Raw genomic sequence first — 21761 nt, 5'->3', positions numbered from 1 at the left:
CCCGCCCAATGACGTCATACGTCATCGCCAAACTTTCGTCCACCTTTAATAAATATTTTTTTAAATAAACTTTAATAAATAAACATGGTGAGTAATAATCTAAATGGTTGCTAAGGGAATGAGAAATTGCAGTTTAGGGGTTTAAAGTGTTAAGGGAAGGCTTGTGATATTGTTCATAGCCAAAAATAGTGTATTTACTTCCGCATCTCTACTTCGTGGAAATTCGACTTTCGCGGGCGGTCTTGGAACGCATCCCCCGTGAAAATTGAGGGAACACTGTACAGTGTTATTTGAGTACTCATCATGAATTGGTTCCAGGAGCCGCAATGAGTACCAAACAATTTCACCCCCTCGAGGGATAATTTTGGGAGTCACAAGGCAGCTGACACCAACAAGTTCTAGCTTGTGCATTGAATACCAAATAAACAAGGGATACCGTGACAAACTTTTCACATCAAAATACACCAAGTATTCACCAAGTTTCTAAGCAGTTGACTACCGAGGTACATTTTGAAGGCTGTCAATCTGATGAATTTTACATTTCTGTGAACACTAATGTCTCTGTCCGTTTTGGTAATGTCAGGTATTGTCTTTTCAAATGGTCACACCTGGGAGCAGCAAAGAAAGTTTGGTGTTGTTACCATGAAGAAATTGGGACTGGGGAATAAAGGCATGGAATCACAAATCCAAGAGGAGGCCCAGCAGCTTGTGGAATTCTTTGCTGAGACAAAGGGTATGTGACAATCTGAGACGATGTTGGCTTGAGTATAACTGCACAGACAGAATAACAGAGTATCTCATCAGCCACTTAGGTCCCACAGAGTTGGCCTTCTCCAGATCCCGTCAGCCAGACAATTGACTTAACAACCATGTTACTAGCTTAATAGCCGCAGTGATTCTCTTAACAACGGTGGCAAGAAAGGTTGCAAAACGGGGCAAACCTTAGTTACAGAAATTTGAGGGTCACTTGTGGTTGTAAGTCGAAGACTACCCATATTTCTAATAAGATCTATCAGGCATTCAAGTTTTGATATAACCTGGAAAGACAAAATTAATGTGACTATATGTGAGATAAACCCAACATCAGGGGTCCAAAAGAATAACTCCTCCTCTTTCATTACACAATCCTTCTGTCACTTCTCCTGACATAAGTTATTTATTTAATTTATATAACGGTTTTTGGCATCCTTTTACAATATTTGGCACTCTTTCCTGGCACTTTCCAACTTCGAAACATTAATCTAAAACATTGAGCACTTTTATAACAATTTATTTCCCAATTTTATGTCTTTATCAGATCAACATGCTCTCTATTCCCTGTATTTTTGGTGTTATACGACGCACCTTTTTACTTTAAGAGTGCGTCTTACACACCGAATGCTGTTGGGTGGCGGTCAGCGGCGGGGGCAGCAACAGCCTTCCTGTAGTCCCGCGGGGGCGGCTTTTCATGCAGTTTGGTGGCTAGCGCTGGCTGCCGCTACTAAAATGTGTGAGAAGCTGCTATCCCCAGACTATGGGAAGGCTGCTGCCACTGCTGCTGACCGCCACTGCAGAAGCGCATGAGAAGCTGCCCCCGCTGGACTATGGGACTATGCCCCAAGTTTCACAGCATGGGGGGAAAGCCGAGCTTCTGTCCTCTGTCGCATGGTTGCCTCTCTCCCTTGGTAGATTCATCTCGCTGCCGCTTCCTTTTCTGTAAACTGTTCTGCTGGGCTCTCTGATAGGAGCCTCCCGAAAATTCAAGGGTACAAATTTTAGACACACACACGTTTGAAAATTCAAAACAATGTTCTTTATCCCAAAATGCAAAATAAACAAAGCACTCTTTTTGTATTGCAAAGAGCACTCTTCCCAAAACAACCGGGTAGTCTGTACAGTTTCCCTTAAGCAGTCATTAAGTACTTAGCTAGCAGCTGTGAAGAAACTTCACATCCCTTCTTCTTTCAACAAAGTGAGACACACACACACACACGTTGCTCTGCTTTGTTTTCAAAGGCATGAAAAATCAACAAAGTCCAGAAACCAGCAACACAGGATTCCTGATGAACTGCAACAGATATTCTTCCACAACGGCCAAACCCACATGCTGCTATTTATAGCAGCAGCCCTAATTACTGGAGCCCCACCCAAGCACAGGTGGCCTCCCTTATTTCCTGTAATATGTTCTTACTTGGTCTCTTCTACGCATAATTCTGCGCTTGTGTGGGTCCAAAACGTCATCATCTGAATCAACGGAAGATAAGGGAGATTGACTGCCTGGGCTGTGTGCCAAGCCCTCCTCTGCCGAGTCACTCCCACCTTCTTCTTCGTCCGAGGAAACTAAACTCTGCACTGATTCTGTCAGCAGTAACACAGGCCTGTGACATGTTGAATTTTCCCCTGCATCCACCTCCCCATTCCCTGGGGCAGGAGCTGGGCCAGAGCCAACCACAACATAAACCAACTTCTGTAGCAAGCTCATATGCCACTGCCGCTTCTTCCACTGTAAACCAACTTATCGTTTTGTTCCCACAAGGGGAGGACGGGATGCTGCTGCTTTTGCCGCCGCCGCTTCTAATGGAGGCTGAGGCAAGTGGGCAGCGCTGTGTTCTTGTCAGACCTGCTTCCTCCTTCCTCCTCAGCTGCCCGGGTTTTGTTCCATCTAAACAGGGGCAGCTGAGGAGGAAGGAGGAAGCAGATCTGACGTGAACGCAGCACTGCCCGTTTGCCTCAGTCTCCATTAGAAGCAGCGGTGTGTGTGTGTGTGTGTGTGTGTGTGTGTAGTCTTTGGGTGGATTCCCCCCCTTACTTTCTCATCCCCCCCTCCGCAAAAGCGCAAACTGGGCTTCCAAGTTTTAGCAAACCAAGAAAGAAATCTGGGTGGGTGCCTAGGGGATAAGTGGGTGGAGTGTTATCCTCCAGCCAAAACCCTTCTCCCATGACTGGTGGAGGAATTCTGGGAGTTGAAGTCCACTAGTCTTAAAACTGTCAAGTTTGAAGGCCCCTGAGTTAGGGGTTAGAAGTGCAAAGGTCTTCAAACCTGGCAAGATTAAGGCTTGTGGACTTCAACTCCCACTCCTAAAGTGGCATGACTGGGAGTTGTAGTCGACAAGCTTGAAGTCTTTGAAGGTGTCAAGTTTGAAGTTTGTAAAAAGTGTACATGGTTTTAAAAAGTATTCTGCTACACTGGTATTTTATTAAACAATATAATACTACACCATTTGGTTCAGAATACTTTTTCCCTTGTTTTCCTCCTCTAAAATCTGGGTACGTCTTATACATCGGTGTGTCTTCTACACCGAAAAATACGATACATAAACATCTCCCCTCCAGAGACAGACATATCCTGTTTATGAAGACTAACTATCAAACTCAAATACATCATGACATAGTCATTAAATGATTGCTCAATGGTTCTTCTTACAGATTTATTTATTTATTTATTTATTTATTGGATTTGTATGCCGCCCCTCTCCGTAGACTCGGGGCGGCTAACAACAGTAATAAAAAACATCATATAAATCCAATACTAAAACAACTAAAAAAACCCCACCCCTTATTGTAAAATCAAACATCCATACAAACAAACATAACATGCATAAATTGTAAAGGCCTAGGGGGAAAGAATATCTCAATTCCCCCATGCCTGACGGCAGAGGTGGGTTTTAAGGAGCTTACAAAAGTCAAGGAGGGTGGGGGCAATTCTAATCTCCGGGGGGAGTTGGTTCCAGAGGGCCGGGGCCGCCACAGAGAAGGCTTTTCCCCTGGGCCCCGCCAAACAACATTGTTTTGTTGATGGGACCCGGAGAAGGCCCACTCTGTGGGACCTAACCGGTCGCTGGGATTCATGCGGCAGACGGCGGTCTCGTAGATACCCTGGTCTGGTGTCATGAAGGGCTTTATAGGTGATGACCAACACTTTGAATTGTGCCCGGAAACTGATCGGCAACCAATGCAGACTGCGGAGTGTTGGTGTAACATGGGCGTACCTAGGGAAGCCCATGATTGCTCTCGCAGCTGCATTTTGCATGATCTGAAGTTTCCGAACACTTTTCAAAGGTAGCCCCATGTAGAGAGCGTTACAGTAGTCGAGCCTCGAGGTGATGAGGGCATGAGTGACTTATTTATAAGATTTATCTCTTACAAGAATAAAAGTCCAGTTATCACAATATAAATACAAATTCTTTTGTTTTCAGGCCAACCATTTGACCCATCCATACCCATCATGAAAGCAATTTGTGGTGTGATTTGTGCTGTAGCTTTTGGACATCACTTTTCTATCGACGATAAGGACTTCCTAGAGTTGATGAAATCCATTTCGACTGCCTTAAAATTTGGAGGCAGTATCTTCTACGTAGTAAGTGGTAGCATCCTTGCTTTTCCTATCCCTCTGAGTTGCTTAATTTCAGATTTTCCAGAACAATGGATTGATGGTGTTTAAAAGAAACCCATCTCAGTTAAATATTGGCCATTCTTGGATTATTATTATTATTATTATTATTATTATTATTATTATTATTATTATTATTATTATTATTTATTAGATTTGTATGCCGCCCCTTTCTGTAGACTCGGGGTGGCTCACAACACAATAAAAACAGTTTATAACAAATCTAATAATTTACAATTTAAAATATTAAAAAACCCCATTATTAAACAGACATACACACAAGCATACCATACACAAATTGTATAGGCCAGGGGGAGATATCTCAGTTCCCCCATGCCTGACGACAAAGGTGGGTTTTAAGGAGTTTGCGAAAGGCGAGGAGGGTAGGGGCAGTTCTAATCTCTGGGGGGAGCTGGTTCCAGAGAGTCGGGGCCGCCACAGAGAAGGCTCTTCTCCTGGGGCCCGCCAACCGACATTGTTTAGTTGACGGGACCCGGAGAAGACCCACTCTGTGGGACCTAATCGGTCGCTGGGATTCGTGCGGCAGAAGGCGGTCTCGGAGATATTCTGGTCCGATGCCATGAAGGGCTTTAAAGGTCATAACCAACACTTTGAATTGTGACCGGAAATAGATCGGCAACCAATGCAAACTGCGGAGTGTTGGTGTAACATGGGCATACCTAGGGAAGCCCATGACTGCTCCGTCAGCTGCATTCTGCACAATCTGAAGTTTCCGAACACTCTTCAAAGGTAGACCCATGTAGAGAGCGTTACAGTAGTCGAACCTCGAGGTGATGAGGGCATGAGTGACTGTGAGTAGTGAGTTCCGGTCCAAATAGGACCGCAACTAGTGCATCAGGCGAACCTGGGCAAACGCCCCCCTCGCCACAGCTGAAAGATGGTTCTCTAATGTGAGCTGTGGATCGAGGAGGACGCCCAAGTTGCAGACCTTGATGATACAATATTGTACCCTTTGAAATAAGTTGATCTGTAAGCTTGAAGGTGGTCATTTTGGAATTAAGGCAAACATGAGCCTAAAGACAGAGAATTTTCTTCCCACGATGGAATTTTCATGGAATTTTTTGCCCATGATTTTCAAAAGAAAAAACAAGAAAGAAAGTTGCCTCTTAAAAAAAAGAAAGCACCCTTGGGACAACCACGACTGAGAATCTTCATAGATATCTTCTCTCTCTCTCTCTTACTCTCTTTCTCTTTTATAGCTCTATGAGGGTTTACCAGATATCATGAAGCATCTGCCAGGCCCTCACCAGACTGCCCTATCTGCTCTGGAGACGATCGTTTCATTTGCCAGGAAGGAGATTACGCTGCATAAGGAGAACCAGAAGTTGCACGAACCACAGGATTTCATTGATTTCTATCTATTGAAAATGGAGAATGTAAGTCTTGGTACACCGCTCCTATTCATTATAGATATAGTATCTATCTATCTATCTATCTATCTATCTATCTATCTATCTATCTATCTATCTATCTATCTATCTATATCTATAATCATGTCTCTAAAGATTAGATTGTCCTCCATTCTAACATGCTTTGGGAAGATGTGGTTCTGCCAGCAGGCCTGGGGAACCCTATTCCTTATAGATATCTATAGATAGATATAGATCTTATCTTCTATAGCAGTGATGGTGAACTATGGCACGGGTGCCACAGGTGGTACACGGAGCCATATCTGCAGGCACGTGAGCTGTCACCCTAGCTCAGCTCCAACGTGCATATTTTTTTGTAATCATCGCAGTTGACCTTGTACATTTCAAAAATGTACCATATATATTTTTTCTGTAGCAGGTATAGTTTCCACAGAACAGCATCATTATTATAAGGTACAGGGAATATACTGGCAACATTAAGAAAACAGTAACATCAATAGGGTCTAGGACTTTTAGCCTCCTCCACTTGTCTGAGCCTGTTTCATTTCCAGCCTTCTGCCCCCCAGCCATTCATTGCTGCCTTTTCTCCCTGTCCATTTCGCCAAATGGGCTTAAAAGCACTTTCGTCCTGGCCTTTTGGATGCAGGGAACACTTTTCTGTCAGTCAATCAGAGGATTCGTTACTTTTCATTCCCTTCCACTCCGCCTGCGTGTGTGTCTGGGAGCAGCCTTTTTAGGAGAAGGAGCGGGAATTTTGATTATAAGTAAGGGAGAAATTGAAATAACAAATGAGCACAGTTTCCCTGTCTTTATCAAAAAAATGTCTACTTCACAGAATCTTTTCTGATTCAGTGATTCTAAAACAAAATTACACCCCCTCCTTAAGAATCCCACCCTCTTCTTCATTCTTTGTGCTTTATAGGAAAAGCAATGGGAGGGGGTAGTCTGCTTCCAGACACACACGCAGGCGGAGTGGAAGGGAATGAAAAGTAATGAATCCTCTGATTGACTGACAGGAAAGTGTCCCCTGCATCCAAAAGGCCAGGACGAAAGTGCCTTTAAGCCCATTTGGCGAAAGGGACAGGGAGAAAAGGCAGCAACGAATGGCTGGGGGGCATGGGGGGGGGGAGGTGGAAGGCTGGGAACAAAACAGGCTCAGACGAGGAGGAGGCTAAAAGTTCCATTCCGACATCAATACAATACAATAACATAATAACAAAAAATGCTTCCATATCAGAAACTTTATGTGATGGAGCAAAACTAAGCATATTTTTGGAATCAGCATGTCAAACTCCATAAAACAGGCATATTACCTTTGCTGATGATTTCTTTGTGTGGACCAGTGCAATCGTCCCACTTTTTATATTCAGCCTTTGCAATCTTGTGGCATCCTGATAGTGTGGACTACTATGAGCCACGGTGGCGCAGTGGTTAAAATCCAGTACTGCAGGCTACTTCTGCTGACTGCTGTCTGCCTGCAATTTGGCAGTTCAAATCTCACCAGGCTCAAGGTTGACTCAGCCTTCCCACCTTCCAAGGTGGATAAAATGAAGACCCGAATTTATTTATTTATTTATTGATTGATTGATTGATTGGATTTGTATGCCGCCCCTCTCCAGAGACTCGGGGCGGCTAACAGCAATAATAAGACAGCGTATAACAATAATCCAATACTAAAAACAATTAAAACCCATTATAATAAAAACCAAACATACATACAGACATACCATGCATAAAATTGTAAAGGCCTAGTGGGAAAGAGTATCTCAATTCCCCCATGCCAGGCGGTAGAGGTGGGTTTTAAGTAGCTTACGAAAGGCAAGGAGGGTGGGGGCAATTCTAATCTCTGGGGGGAGTTGGTTCCAGAGGGCCGGGGCCACCACAGAGAAGGCTCTTCCCCTGGGTCCCACCAAGCGTCATTGTTTAGTTGACGGGACGGGAGAAGACCCACTCTGTGGGACCTAACTGGTCACTGGGATTCGTGCAGCAGAAGGCGGTCCCTGAGAATTGTTGGGGGAAATATGCTGATTCTGTAAACTGATTTGAGAGGGCTGTAAAGCACTGTAAAGCGCTATATACGTCTAAGTGCTATTGCTAAGTGCTATTGCTATTGCCTCATTCTCCCCAGACAAGATGGCTCATGAGCCTATATAGGAACAGACTTGTTTGAAGTAGTTTTGGTAGCTGTAAGAAAATGTCTATAAATGACATTTCCTTCTCCTTCTTAATAACTATAGAGGAAGGATGATCTCAATTCTACTTATAATGAAGATAACTTGGCTCTCTGCATCGCTGACCTCTTTATTGCTGGGACAGACACAACTCACGCCTCCCTGCTATGGGCAATGCTTCTCATGGCAAATAACTTGGATATACAAGGTAAGACAAATTACAACGGAAAATGAATGGAAATAAGAGGGTTTATTTGAATGAAACAGACCTTGGCAACTATAAGACTTGTGGACTTTAATCCCCAGAATCCACATTTTCACCTTTTTCCCCCCTCAGATAAAGTTCACAAGGAGATGGATGAAGTTTTTGGTTCCTTGCCCTCAATCTCTTACAAAGATCAGAAAAAACTGCCTTATACCTATGCAGTCATTCACGAGATCCTACGGAAAAAATATCCCTTCCTATTTGGGCTTCCCAGACAATGTGTGCAGGATGTTTATCTAAATGGTTTTCTCATTCCAAAGGTATAGATTTTAGATTTTCTGAATTACTGGGTCAGCAAGGTAGGGACCCTATTCCCATGCAGGAACGCTGTGATTTTGTCGGTCACTGAGCTCCCATTTTCTTATTTATTTATTTATTTATTTATTTATTTATTTATTTATTGATTGATTGATTGATTGGATTTGTATGCTGCCCCTCTCCGTGAACTCGGGGTGGCTAACAACAGTGGTAAAAACAACATGTGACAATCCAATACTAAAAAAAGCTAAAAACCCTTGTTTTAAAACCAATCATACATACAAACAAACATACCATGCATAAATTGTAGAACCCTAGGGGGAAAGAATATCTCAGTTCCCCCATGCCTGATGGCAGAGGTGGGTTTTAAGGAGCTTACGAAAGGCAAGGAGGGTGGGGGCTATTCTAATCTCTGGGGGGAATTGGTTCCAGAGGGCAGGGGCCGCCACAGAGAAGGCTCTTCCCCTGGGTCCCGCCAAACAGCATTGTTTAGTTGACGGGACCCGGAGAAGGCCCACTCTGTGGGACCTAACTGGTAGCTGGGATTCGTGCGTCAGAAGGTGGTCCCGGAGACAATCTGGTCCGGTGCCATGAAGGGCTTTATAGGTCATAACCAACACTTTGAATTGTGACCGGAAACTGATCGGCAACCAATGCAGACTGCGGAGTGTTGGTGTGACATGGGCATATTTAGGAAAGCCCATGATTGCTCTCGCAGCTGCATTCTGCACGATCTGGAGTTTCCGAACACTTTTCAAAGATAGCCCCATGTAGAGAGCGTTACAGTAGTTGAGCCTCGAGGTGATGAGGGCATGAGTGACTGTGAGCAGTGAGTCCCGGTCCAGATAGGGCCGCAACTGGTGCACCAGGCGAACCTGGGCGTTCGCCCCCCTTGCCACAGCTGAAAGATGTTTCTCTAATGTGAGCTGTGGATCGAGGAGGATGCCCAAGTTGCGGACCCTCTCTAAGGGGGTTAGTAATTCCCCCTCCAGGGTAATGGACGGACAGATGGAATTGTCCCTGGGAGGCAGAACCCACAGCCACTCCATCTTATCAGGGTTGAGTTTGAGTCTGTTGACACCCATCCAGATCCCAACAGCCTCCAGGCACCGGCACATCACTTCCACTGCTTCACTGACTGGACAAGGGGTGGAGATGTAAAGCTGGGTATCATCTGCATATTGATGATACCTCACCCCATGCCCTTATTTACTTTGGGTTTAGTGAATTGTATGAACCCTAAGTCACTATGTCCCTTTTGCTGGCATGGGTGCAGGGATGAGTCCCATCCCCCCCCCCCAAGTTCGGACCATATCACCTGAACTGTTAGTAACTCGCTGGTGACATAATTTTAGCATCACGGATCCAATTCTATCTGTGCCACTTCGTGGTTGTCGCCATCTTTTTTTCTGAATTTTTGGCCGATTTTCCTGTGTTTGGAGGGCTCGTCCTCATTCTGTGCTTTGAAAAAAAATCTTCCCGCCTGTCCCCAGGTTTAAATTGACCTTTATTTCTTCCTCTGAAGCACAGCTGATCAGCTCCTCAGCTGTGTTTGGGGTTGAATCCACCTTCTGAGCATGCACAAAAATGAAATCGCACAAGCACGTCTAGTTCTAAGAGGAAAGAAAAATCACATCAGGGGAAAAATAGATTTGGATTTAAAATAGAAATGATCAACAACGAAATCCGGAGTTCCAATAATGTATGTTTAATTAGCATTTGCCAAATCTAAATTGATCTCTTTTGCATAATTACATTGTTAGCCGCCCGGAGTCTACGGAGAGGGGCGGCATACAAATCCAATAAATTATTATTATTATTACATAACAATGCAAATCGTTTAACTCATTCCTAATGAATCTACATTTAATAGATGCATCTGCTAGAAAAGGGATTGAATCTGAACAGATTCCTTTTGTTAAAGCAATATCTTCTAGTGTGTTTGAAATTAAATGTATATGAAGTTCAATAACACAAGGAACAACAATGGGACAGCCAGTGTGGGAAGTACACCCCAAAAGGACAGTGCTAGGAACCACTAAAACTGTGCAGAAAATAAAAAAAGGCTTTTTTTCCTTAAAGAGAGAAAGATTCTGAGGAGATAATGGCAAGTTTGCACAGGCTGCCAAAAGCTATTACTAAAAATAAAAAAGAAGACCTTGACAATAATGAAGGAATCAAGCCAAAAATAACTCACCAAGGCAAAACCAAAATCCCCTCTTTGTTGTTGTTGTTGTTGTTGTTATTATTATTATTATTATTATTATCATCATCATCATCATTATCATCATCAACAACAACAACAACAGGGTTGGAAGGGCAGGAAACTCTACACCACTTCAGATAAATGGTCTTCTTTAAAACTTCCAATGTTGGAACATTAAAAACACTACTTCAGACAGAATTAACCCCTTAAAGCAGGAAAACAAAAACCCAGAGCAACCAGAAACTCAAGAAAACCCACCAAGAGAGCTTGAGCTGTGTCACTTTTTGCTTCTTGCCTTTCTATCTTTAAAGAATTCCACTTTCTGGCAGCTGGCTTCTGCATCCATTTCTTCTCAGTATCTGGTGCATCCCAGCTGGGAACAAACTGGGGAAATTTCTTCCAATACCAGAAACAGTTGGGCTTGTTTAGATGTTTCAATATGTTAATTTGTTCTTTGCAGGGTGCTGTCCTTTTTCCAGACTTACGTTCAGTTCTTTTGGATCCTCAACACTGGGAAGAACCTGAAGAGTTCAATCCAAATCGTTTTTTGGACGAGGCAGGAAAATTTGTAGAAAAAGAAGCATTTCTTCCCTTTGGAGCAGGTGAAGTTTTAGAAAAGTAATTGTGATTGCCAAATGATGCTTAATTTACAAACAGAGCTGTAGTGAGAAGGAAGACTCTCTCTCTGTCACAGAGAAGAGCGACAAAGATGATTAGCAGATTGGAGGCTAAAACATAGAGCTGAGGTGGCGCAGCAGTCACTAAAGCTGACTGCTAGATCTGCAGGTCAGCAGTTCAAATCTCATCACTGGCTCAAGGTTGACTCAGCCTTCTATCCTTCCGAGGTGGGTAAAATGAGGATCTGGATTGTGGGGGCGATATGCTGGCTCTGTTAAAAAGTGCTATTGCTAACATGTTGTAAGCCGCCCTGAATCTAAGGAGAAGGGCAGCATTAAAAAAAAAATTGAATGAACGAACAAACAAACAAACAAACAAACAAACAAACAAACAAATATGAAGAATGGTTGCAAGAACTGGGCATGGCTAGTTTAATGAAAAGAAGGACCAGGGGAAACATGATAGCAGTCTCCCAATATCTCAGGTGTTGCCACAAAGAAGAAGAAGTCAACCTGTTCTCCAAAGCACCTGAGGGTAGAACAAGAAGCAATGGGTGGAAGCTGAACAAGGAGAGAAGCAACTGAGAACTAAGAAGGAACAGCTTGCCTCCAGAAATTGTGAATGCTGCAACACAGTTTTTAAGAAGATGTTGGATAACCGTCTGTCTGAAGTAATGTAGGGTTTTCTACCTAAGTAGGGGGTTGGACTAGAAGACCTCCAAGATACTTGCCTTATAACTGGTCACTTTGCAAGTGTTTCAATTTACGTTGAACACTTCAGGCATAAAAACACAGGACAGAATTTGAAAGCACTGCAAGTTTATTCCATGCAACCTATATACAAGAATCTGAACAACTAACAATCAATGTGAATTGGCGCCAGATAAGAATCAACAGATTTCAAGGAGAGGGGTAGAATCAGATCTCTGTTGGGGATGCTAGGGTCTCCAGACTGATGATGCATTTGACCTTGCCCTCAGGTGTAGCTTGGTTTCTTTGTTTCTTAGTTTGTTTGTTCATTAATTAATTAATTAATTTTATTTCTATGCCACCCTTCTCCAGCAGACTCAGGGCGGCTTACAAAGTCAATACAAGAAATACAAAATATAAGAAACCCAGTATAAATCTAAAAGCCACAACAATTAAAAACCATACATTTAAATCCAATTACGATCCTTCACTCATACTGTCCTCCCCAGGCCTGCTGGCAAAGATGTGGTTTTTGAGTCTTATGAAAGGCCAGGAAGGTGGGGGGCAGTGCAAATCTCCAGTGGGAGTTGATTCTAAAGGACCGGAGCTGCCACAGAGAAGGCCCTTCCCTTAAGCCCTGCCAGGTGACATTGCTTGGCTGACGGGACCTGGAGAAGACTGACTCTGTGGGCTCTAACCGGCCATTGGGATACATGAGGCAGTAGATGGTCCCATAAGTAATCTGGTCCTAAGCCATGTAGGCAGAGGTGGGCTACTGCCTGGACGGGGGGAACGCATTGAGGTAGCGAAAATGGAGCTCCACCCCAGAGCACCCAATTTGCAGTGAAAGATGTTGAAAGAAAATGCAGGGCATCCTGCATAAGCAGTGATGGGCTCCTACAAGAACGGTCAGGAGCACAGTTCCGGTAGCAAAATTTGGAGCTCCACCCCAGAGCACCCAATTTGCACTGAAAGATGTTGAAACAAAATGCATAAGCCAACCCCACAGTGTGGTAGTAAAAATTTTGGTAGCCCATCACTGCATGTAGGGCTTTATGTGTTCGGAAACTTCAGATTGTGCAGAACGCAGCCACGAGAGCCATCGTGGGGCTTCCAAGATTCGCTCACATTTCTTCAACACTCCGTGGCTTGCATTGGCTGCCGATCAGTTTCCGGTCACAATTCAAAGTGTTGGTCATGCCTTTTAAAGCCCTACATGGCAATGGACTAGATTACCTCTGGAACCGCCTGCTACCGCACGAATCCCAGCGACCGATAAGGTCCCACAGAGTTGGCCTTCTCCGGGTCCCGTCGACTAAACAATGTCGTTTGGCGGGCCCCAGGGGAAGGGCCTTCTCTGTGGCGGCCCCGGCCCTCTGGAACCAACTCCCCCCGGAGATTAGAACTGCCCCCACCCTCCCTGTCTTTCGTAAACTACTCAAGACTCATTTATACCGCCAGGCATGGGGGAGTTGAGATAGCTCTTCCCCCTAGGCCATTACAAGTTATTCATGGTATGTTTGTGTGTATGTCTGTTTTATAATAGTGGTTTTTAGTTGTTTTTTATTATTGGATTGTACATGTTGTGTTTATTATTGTTGTTAGCAGCCCCAAGTCTGCGGAGAGGGGCGGCATACAAATCCAATAAATTATTATTATTATTATTATTATTATTATTATTATTATTATTATTATTATTATTATTATTATTTATTATTATTATTATTATTATTATTATTATTATTATTATTATTATTATTATTAATTATAGGCGATAACCAACACTTTAAATTGTGTCCAGAGACCAATCAGTAGCCAATGCATAGAGATCTGGTTATCTCTTACAGGACTGCCCAAGAGCTAGTTATGATCTGGTTGCAAAGTTATGACTACTGCAATACCCCCATAGTTGTTCACCCTTATGACCGACCACAGTGATCCCCCCAGGACTATCTCCTCCCCAGTGGTGGGTTTCTACTGGCCCGGTTCAGCCAAACTGGTAACAGTGGTGGCGAAAAGCTCCATCCACTCACCTGGACCTCATTTTTGTTGCTTTTCTTTGTGCTCTTTCTAGAGTCTCAACATTTTTATAGTGTGGTTATCCAATATGTTTCCTTTGTTCAGACATTTGTTTGACAAAATTATATATCTTGTCACACACACACACATCAGTCTTTCTTCTAAATGACAAAAAAGTAATATCCAGTTTAGAATCCAGTGAATAAGCTAACTTAGGTCCTACTTTCTCAAACATTGATGTCATTGTGGTAACTATAATTGGCATTTTCTCTTTCTTCTTTTCAAGAGGCTAATCAATGGACAGTCTTCTTATATCTCCTCAAACTTCATGTGCAGTCATTATAAAGTAATTTTAAAAAGCCAGGAAAAAAAAGAGAATATGTACCATAGGCAAATTCCTTGTGTGTCCAATGACACTTGGCCAATAAAGAATTCTATTCTATTCTACTCTGAATTCTATTCTGAATTGTAGTTATAAACAGTTACCAGCAGATGTCAGCCAAAGTCAATAAAACAGAGAGATTCTGCAATGCACCTACTGAAGTAATTATAATTTTCCTAATCATAGCCAGTTCACTCAAGTGAAATAGGGTAGCAGCTACTATGGGAATAGAAACTTGGTATGAAAAAATGATTTTAGAGCCAGAGATTTCTTTTTTTTAAATTAAATCTGGTTCAAATTCACACAAACATTGCAAAGTACAGCAAATAATGGATAGGCAAAATGGATTACAGTGTTCCCTCAGTTTTCGCGGGGGATGCGTTCCGAGACCGCCCACGAAAGTCGAATTTCCACGAAGTAGAGATGCGGAAGTAAATACACCATTTTTGGCTATGGACAGTATCACAAGCCTTCCCTTAACACTTTAAACCCCTAAATTACCATTTCCCATTCCCTTAACAACAATTTATTCACCATTATTACTGGTATTCACCATTGAATAAGACACTTAGTAATCCTGATATTTATAAACATAATTATTTATTAACAATAATTATTTATTTTGTTATTTACTTGCAAAAATTATTAGTTTGGCGATGATATATGACGTCATCGGGCGGGAAAAACCGTGGTATAGAAGAACCGTTGAAACTTACCTGAACGGTCTTCTCGATGCACTGCAAGGAGAGTCCAACGTGGGTAATTCTCCAGTCTCATTGGAGGGACTGAGTTTTAATTTATACATTATGCAGGCACCGCCCCCTAGCCCACCAGTCATAAATAAACGAAGGAGCAGTAAACTATAACTTTTTTATTAAACAACTGGAAGGCAACAAGCCCGGCCAAATTACTTAACAATGTCAGGCAAAGAAGAGCCCTTGGTCCACCAACTGGGTGGGTTTTGGACTCTCCTTGCAGTGCATCGAGAAGACCGTTCAGGTAAGTTTCAACGGTTCTTCTCCAATGCACTTGCAAGGAGAGTCCAACGTGGGATGTACCCAAGACATAATAAACGGGAGGGAAACAGGTCCAAGGGCGTTCAAGTGGAACACACCCTCTGCAACACCCTCCTCCCAAAAGCTGCTTCCGCAGAAGCGAAAGTGTCAATCCGGTAATGCTTGATGAAGGTAGAAGGAGCTGCCCACGTGGCTGCTCGACAAATCTCTTCGATCGAAGCTTGTGTTGACCAGGCTGCCGAAACTGCCGCACTGCGAGTCGAATGACCTGTTATTCCTTGAGGAATCGCCTGTCCTGACGCCTTGTAGGCCTCAGAAATGCAGGCTCGTATCTGTTGTGGTTCAGTCTGGGACCCCTCCGGGAATGGCTGACCTTCTGTCGGTTTCCAGCTCAGAGGGAGAGGCTGAGGAACAGGAGGTGCAGACTGACGAGGAAGAGGAATCCCAGGCTGGAGAAGAAGGACAGCCAGAGTCCCACCAGGGGGAGCTCTCCCCAGCAAGCAGCCTGGATTCCTTAGGGGAAAATGCTCAAGACATCATAGATATGCGACAAAGGAGAGCTAATCAGAGACGGACTCAATTGGCTAGGTATTTCCAGCATTAGGGGTCACAGCTGGGTTTGGGTGTGGTGCTCTTGGGAAAGGATAAAAGGCGGACCCACCCTTCCTGGCTTGTGGAGTTTTATCTTGGAGATTCGTGAGACCTGTCTGTGAACTTTGGTGGCTTACAATCCTGGTTTGTGCCTTGGACTATTGAAACCTTGGGGGGGGGGGTGCCAGCAAGAAGCTTATGGTATTGACTGGACATCAGGACCCTGCTGTAACGTATTATAGCCTGTCTGTTGTGAAGACAGGTTTTCCTTTGTGCTTAATTTTTTCCAGCTATAAAATACTTTTGGCTTTTACCAGAGTGTCTGGCTGTTTTTTCAGTTGGTGTTGAGGTCTGGGAAAACCCAGACAGAACAGTATCCAACGACTGATAGTTCGTGAGGACACCTTAGTGCCCGTGCCGTGTGAGGAGAAAGAGATAAACAATGCCTCCGATGATCGGGAGTGTTGTGTTCTACGAATATAAATTTTGATCGCACGTCTCACGTCTAATTTATGCCATCTGAGCTCAGATGGATGTGTGCCATGTGTACAGAAATCAGGCAATACTATTTCTTGAGTCCTATGGAACCCAGAGTTCACCCTGGGGATAAATGAAGGGTCCAACCAAAGGACCACTCTATCCGGATGGAACAGACATAAATCAGATCTCACTGATAGGGCTGACAACTCCGACACCCTTCTGGCCGAAGTGATGGCAACTAAAAAGGCCGTCTTTATGGACAAAAGGCGCATTGATATCGTCCTCAGCGGTTCGAAAGGTGGAGCTGTCAAGGCCTTAAGTACCAAAGTAAGGTCCCAGGAAGGGAATCGATGGATAGCAGGCGGTCTAATATTCGTTGCTCCTCTCAAAAAGTCCCGAATCCAAGGGTGTCGTGACAAAGGTCGGTAATAATCTGGACTTAAAATCGTCGACAAAGCGGCCACGTGGCGGCGCAAAGTGTTAGGGGCCAAGCCCTTATCCAAACCCGCCTGAAGAAAAGTTAAGACAGTCCCCGGCAAGGCGGCTAAAGGGTCGATTTCCTGAACTGCGCAGAAGGTGCAGAAGGCTGTCCAGGTGGACTGATAAATCCGCCGGGTAGCTGGTCTACGTGCAGCCTGCATGGTAGCGATGACCGTGTTGGGGAGCTAGAGGCGCCTCAGCCGGTCCCCTTCAAGTTCCACACGGTCAGACTCCACCATTGGGGATCTGGATGCGCAATGCACCCCTGGCTGAGGGCTACCTGATGGTCTGGAATCCTCCAAGGTGGAGAGATCGACAACTCCATTAGGTCCGAGAACCATGCTCGTCGAGGCCAGAAGGGAGCTACTAGGAGTACCTCAGCACGTTCCTGGATGATCTTCTGTAGGACCCTCTGAAGGATGCGAGTAGGCGGGAACGCGTACAGGAGCCCCTTCGGCCATGGGAGGCGCAACGCATCTACCCCTTCCGAACCCGGAGATGGGAACCGGGAAAAAAAGCGAGGTAGCTGCGTGTTGTGGCACGTTGCGAACAGATCCAGGATCGGTGTGTCGAACCGAGAGGTCAGGGTTCTGAATACAGCGGGGTCCAGTTTCCACTCTGCGGGATCCAGAGTCCTGCGGCTCAGCCAGTCCGCCCATACATTCTCTTGGCCTGAGATGTGCTCGGCCGAGAGAGAGGCCAAGTGGACCTCTGCCCATATGAACAGGGTGTTGGCCTCCTGCATCGGACGGCCGGACCTTGTCCCGCCCTGGTGGTTGATGTAAGCGCGAGCGGAAACATTGTCCGTTAGGACCAGGACATGGCTGCCCTGCACTAGATGAGCAAAGTTCAGCAGGGCGAGGGATACTGCCCTCAATTCCAAAAAATTGATATTGATGTTTTCTAAATCCCGAGGAGTCCACAGGCCCTGTGCCACATGGGATGAAAGGTGGGCACCCCACCCGAACAGGCTGGCGTCCGTTGTGAGAGTGATAAAGTCCTGAACTTGAAAAGGTGACCCCCTCTGAATAGCGGTTGAAGTCCACCATCGCATGGACCTCCTGACCCCTGCAGGGAGAATCACCTGCGTCCTGGAATGGCTGGTTTTCCTCCTTTGGTAGGGCAGGAGGAACCATTGGAGGGAGTGAATGTGTAACCTGGCCCAGGGCACCACGTCTATGCAAGAGACTAGTGTGCCCAAGATGTTTGAGAGGAAGGCCAGGGAAGGTCTTGGTTGTGATGACAGTGCCTGTAGTAGAGTCCTGATATTGGCCTGTCTGTCCTCTGATAGGAAAACCTGGCACAAGTCCGTGTCTATGATGGTGCCCAGATGAGCCAATCTGGTTGTTGGTGTTAAATGACTCTTTTCCAGGTTTATGGTAAACCCGTAAGTTCGTAGGGTTGTCAAGGTTAGATGGAGATCCTGTTGCGCCCGGTCCCGGGACTTCGACAGAATTAGTATGTCGTCGAGATATGCTATGAGGCGCACTGACCGGTGTCTCAAGGTGGCCGTGAGGACGTCCAAAAGTTTGGTGAACGTCCTCGGCGCCGATGACAGACCAAATGGCATTGCTCGATATTGGTAATGAGATCCGTTCACGCAAAAACGGAGGAATTGTCTGTGCTCTGGTAATACCGGTACATGGAGGTAGGCCTCCTTGAGATCGATAGAGGTGAGGAGATCTCCTGGTCGTATGGACTGCAGAATAGACCTGAGGGAGTGCATTTTGAATTTTTGATAACGCACATACAGATTCAACCGTTTGAGATTTAAAATTAAACGGACCCCGCCCGAAGACTTGGGGACTAAGAATACGATTGAATAGAATCCTTGTCCCCTCAGGTGGAAGGGGACCTCCTCTATCGCTTCTATCTCCCGGAGATGCTCTATTTCCTGGTGTAACAGTGCCCTCTTCTGGGTATCTATCATGTGAGGACAAGAGAGGAACCGGTTTGGGGGAACATGGAGAAAATTTATCCGCAACCCCTGTGTTGCTGTGGCAATTGCCCAGGAGTCGAGGGATGCAGCCCTCCAGGCATTGGCGAAGTAGAGGAGCTTGCCCCCCAAGGGATAGGGCCCAGCAGAGTCACTTCCCACGTTTTGATCCCTTAAAGTTGGAACCCCTGTATGGACGGCGTCCTTGCTGGTAGGGTCTGCCTCGGTCCGCGAAATACGGTCTGTCCTGACGGAAGCCTCCCTGATTGAAAGAGCCCTGGGAGAAGGTCCTCGAACCCTGAGAGACGGTTGAGGAGGGCTCGGCACGAAAGTTCTGCCGTCTATAGAATGGAGTGAAACGTCTTTCTCCCCTCCTGTTTGACCTAGGGAGCACCTTCTTCTTGTCCTTATCCTTATCCTTGATAAGGACCTTCTCAAGGGAATCGCCGAACAACTGTTCCCCCTGGAACTTGGCTGAGGCTAGGCGCCATTTTGATTTTACATCCGCCTGCCAGCTTCGTAGCCAAATCAATCTCCGGGAGGACAAAGATGATGCTAGTGCGCGGGATGCAAACTTGGCCGCGTCCATTGTAGCATCGGCGGAAAACTCGGTGGTGTTAGAAGAGATTCCATTTCCTGATCGAAGGTGTAGTATTTTCGATCAATCATAGAAGGCCCCTGCGCTGCTGCTGGTGCCTCCCAAGGTCTTTTAATATTATCAAGGAAAATATCAGACGAGGGGATGGTTTCTGGCTCTTTCTTAGGTACCGAAAGCAAGACCCCCTTCGAAGTCTGTGCAGCGGCATCCGTAGGCAACTTCGCCTCTCCTGCCCCTTCAAAAACCAGCTTAGCCTTATTCAGCATGATCCGAAAAAGAGAGGGCTTAAAAAGTCCAACCAGGCTTGGTGGCTCGGGAGGTTGTTCATCCCCCGACAACCCCTCACCCTCATCACTTTCCTTCTCTCTGAGGTACAAGTCCTCCTCCATGGAGCCCTGAAAGGAGGCTGGAGCCGGAGGAGCCCAGACATTCCTCTGCCTTTGTGGAATAGGAGGCACTGGGGCCTGTTGTTGAGCCCCAACTGTGATGCCCTGGGCATAAACACTGCTGATTAATTCCTGAAGGTGTTGAGCCATGTTCTGCCAGGTGTCAAAGGAATTCCTCAGACCCACAGCTGATGGTATAAAGGTGGCTGTGGCCTGGCTAAACTGCCCTCCAGAGATGTTATGTTGACTAAGCTGACCTCCTGAAGTAAGTAGGGGGCGTTCAGGCGACCAATCTTGCTCCGTTGCCGAGCCTGCAACCCCAGCTATTCTGGTTAAGGGGGAGGCCGGGGGGGCCGTGGGCCCCAACAGCAAATTAGCCTGAGGCAGCACTGCAGATTGCTGTCGTTGAGACAGTTCCAATTGTCTCTCTAGAGCACGAATCCTCTTCTCAGCCTCTTTTAAAGAAGCACTCTGAGAGGCCTTGGCCTTGCCTTTTTCTGCGTGAGGCTTTTCCTTGGGGGTAGCGGGCCTGATGGATGTGGCCACCTCTTCCCCCGAGTGAGCAGAAGTATCCGTCATCGTAAATTACTCACAAACCTGACAGTAGAAACAAGGCCTTTTGTGCGATCACGCAGCCGATTTACCAAAAGTAACTGCCTCAAAGAGAGATGCCTTGTACGGCTGCGTGTCTCCAGGCAGACCAGGGGCGTGACCAGGAGCAAATTGACAAGGTCGCTTCCTGACCGTGTCACCAAAAATGGCTGCCGCGCCGTTGCCATGGCAACCGGCGTGACGCTAACGGCCCTTCCCGCCCTTTTCCTGCTGAGGGCCGGCTAAAGATGGCGGCCGCGCCGTTGTCAAGACAACCGGCGCGGATTTTTATGGCCGCTCCTGTCTTTGAGGCTTCGATAAGAGGCCGCGTTCCGTCGGATTCACGATCGCCCCCTTGGCTGCCTTGCATGGTCGCCTCCTATCTTCGGCTCGGGTCTTATTCGTCGGGAGGGGCAGGCCCCTCCCAACGGCAACCACCTCCAACACCGGGAGCGACCTCGGAGGCCGGGAACCCGGTTGCCCTGATAATATACATTTCCCCCCCGCACAGACGATGTACGCTGATTAGTGAAGCCAAAGATAGAGGGGGGGGGGGGGCAGGGCACACAAAGCAGCTACTAGAACCCACGGAGGGTCTAGATAGCTGTTGCAAAGGAGGGAGCCAGTCCAAAGTACCTGCAGAGAAAACAAAAGGAAAAAGGAAGAAAAAGCATTAGTACCAAATCTGTTCAATAATTTTTAATACTAACACTTCTGAAGAGAAAACTCAAAAAGGTCCCTTTACTGCGACTGAGTTTTCATGACTGGTGGGCTAGGGGGCGGTGCCTGCATAATGTATAAATTAAAACTCAGTCCCTCCAATGAGACTGGAGAATTACCCACGTTGGACTCTCCTTGCAAGTGCATTGGAGAAAAAGAATGGCAAAGTATTTTTTAATTAATATTTTTTGAAAAACCGTGGTATAGGCTATTCGCGAAGTTCGAACCCGCGAAAATCGACGGAACACTGTATTGCTGATTTATTTTTCCTTTTCTTTTTTTCCTCCCCCTCCAGGAGCTCGGGTCTGCTTGGGGGAACTCCTGGCAAAGACTGAGTTCTTCAACATTTTTACCAAACTGCTGAGGCAATTTAGGTTGGAGCCGCCAGAAGGAGTGGAAAAGCTCAGTGAAAAATCTATCCTAGGGGTGTCTGTGCATCCCGCTCCTTATAAGATTTGTGCTCACCCACGAATCAGGACACCATAGGTGTTGTATCTTGAAATGGCTACCTTGTATTTCCTGTAGATAGTTTGTTCCGTCTTCCAGCGCTGTCTGAGCTAAAGCAAGAAGTCGCTCCTGATTGGCTCAGACGCGG

At 45.7% G+C, this 21761-nt stretch overlaps 1 protein-coding gene across 1 annotated transcript; it reads left to right on the top strand.

Moving 5' to 3' along the window:
* The first annotated feature begins 627 nt into the window (after window positions 1–627).
* Window positions 628–21652, top strand: LOC139168258 (cytochrome P450 2J5-like). The gene is made up of 7 exons (XM_070753785.1): window positions 628–733; window positions 4176–4336; window positions 5590–5766; window positions 7998–8139; window positions 8269–8456; window positions 11121–11262; window positions 21462–21652. Exons 1-7 carry the CDS (start codon window positions 643–645, stop codon window positions 21650–21652), a joined length of 1092 nt encoding a protein of 363 aa, XP_070609886.1. The 5' UTR covers window positions 628–642.
* Window positions 21653–21761: the final 109 nt, after the last annotated feature.

This window comes from Erythrolamprus reginae, chromosome 5, assembly GCF_031021105.1.
Source record: "Erythrolamprus reginae isolate rEryReg1 chromosome 5, rEryReg1.hap1, whole genome shotgun sequence".
Taxonomy (NCBI): domain Eukaryota; kingdom Metazoa; phylum Chordata; class Lepidosauria; order Squamata; family Dipsadidae; genus Erythrolamprus; species Erythrolamprus reginae.
Note: the sequence above shows the minus strand (reverse complement) of the source record. Positions and strands in the feature narration are given on the sequence as shown.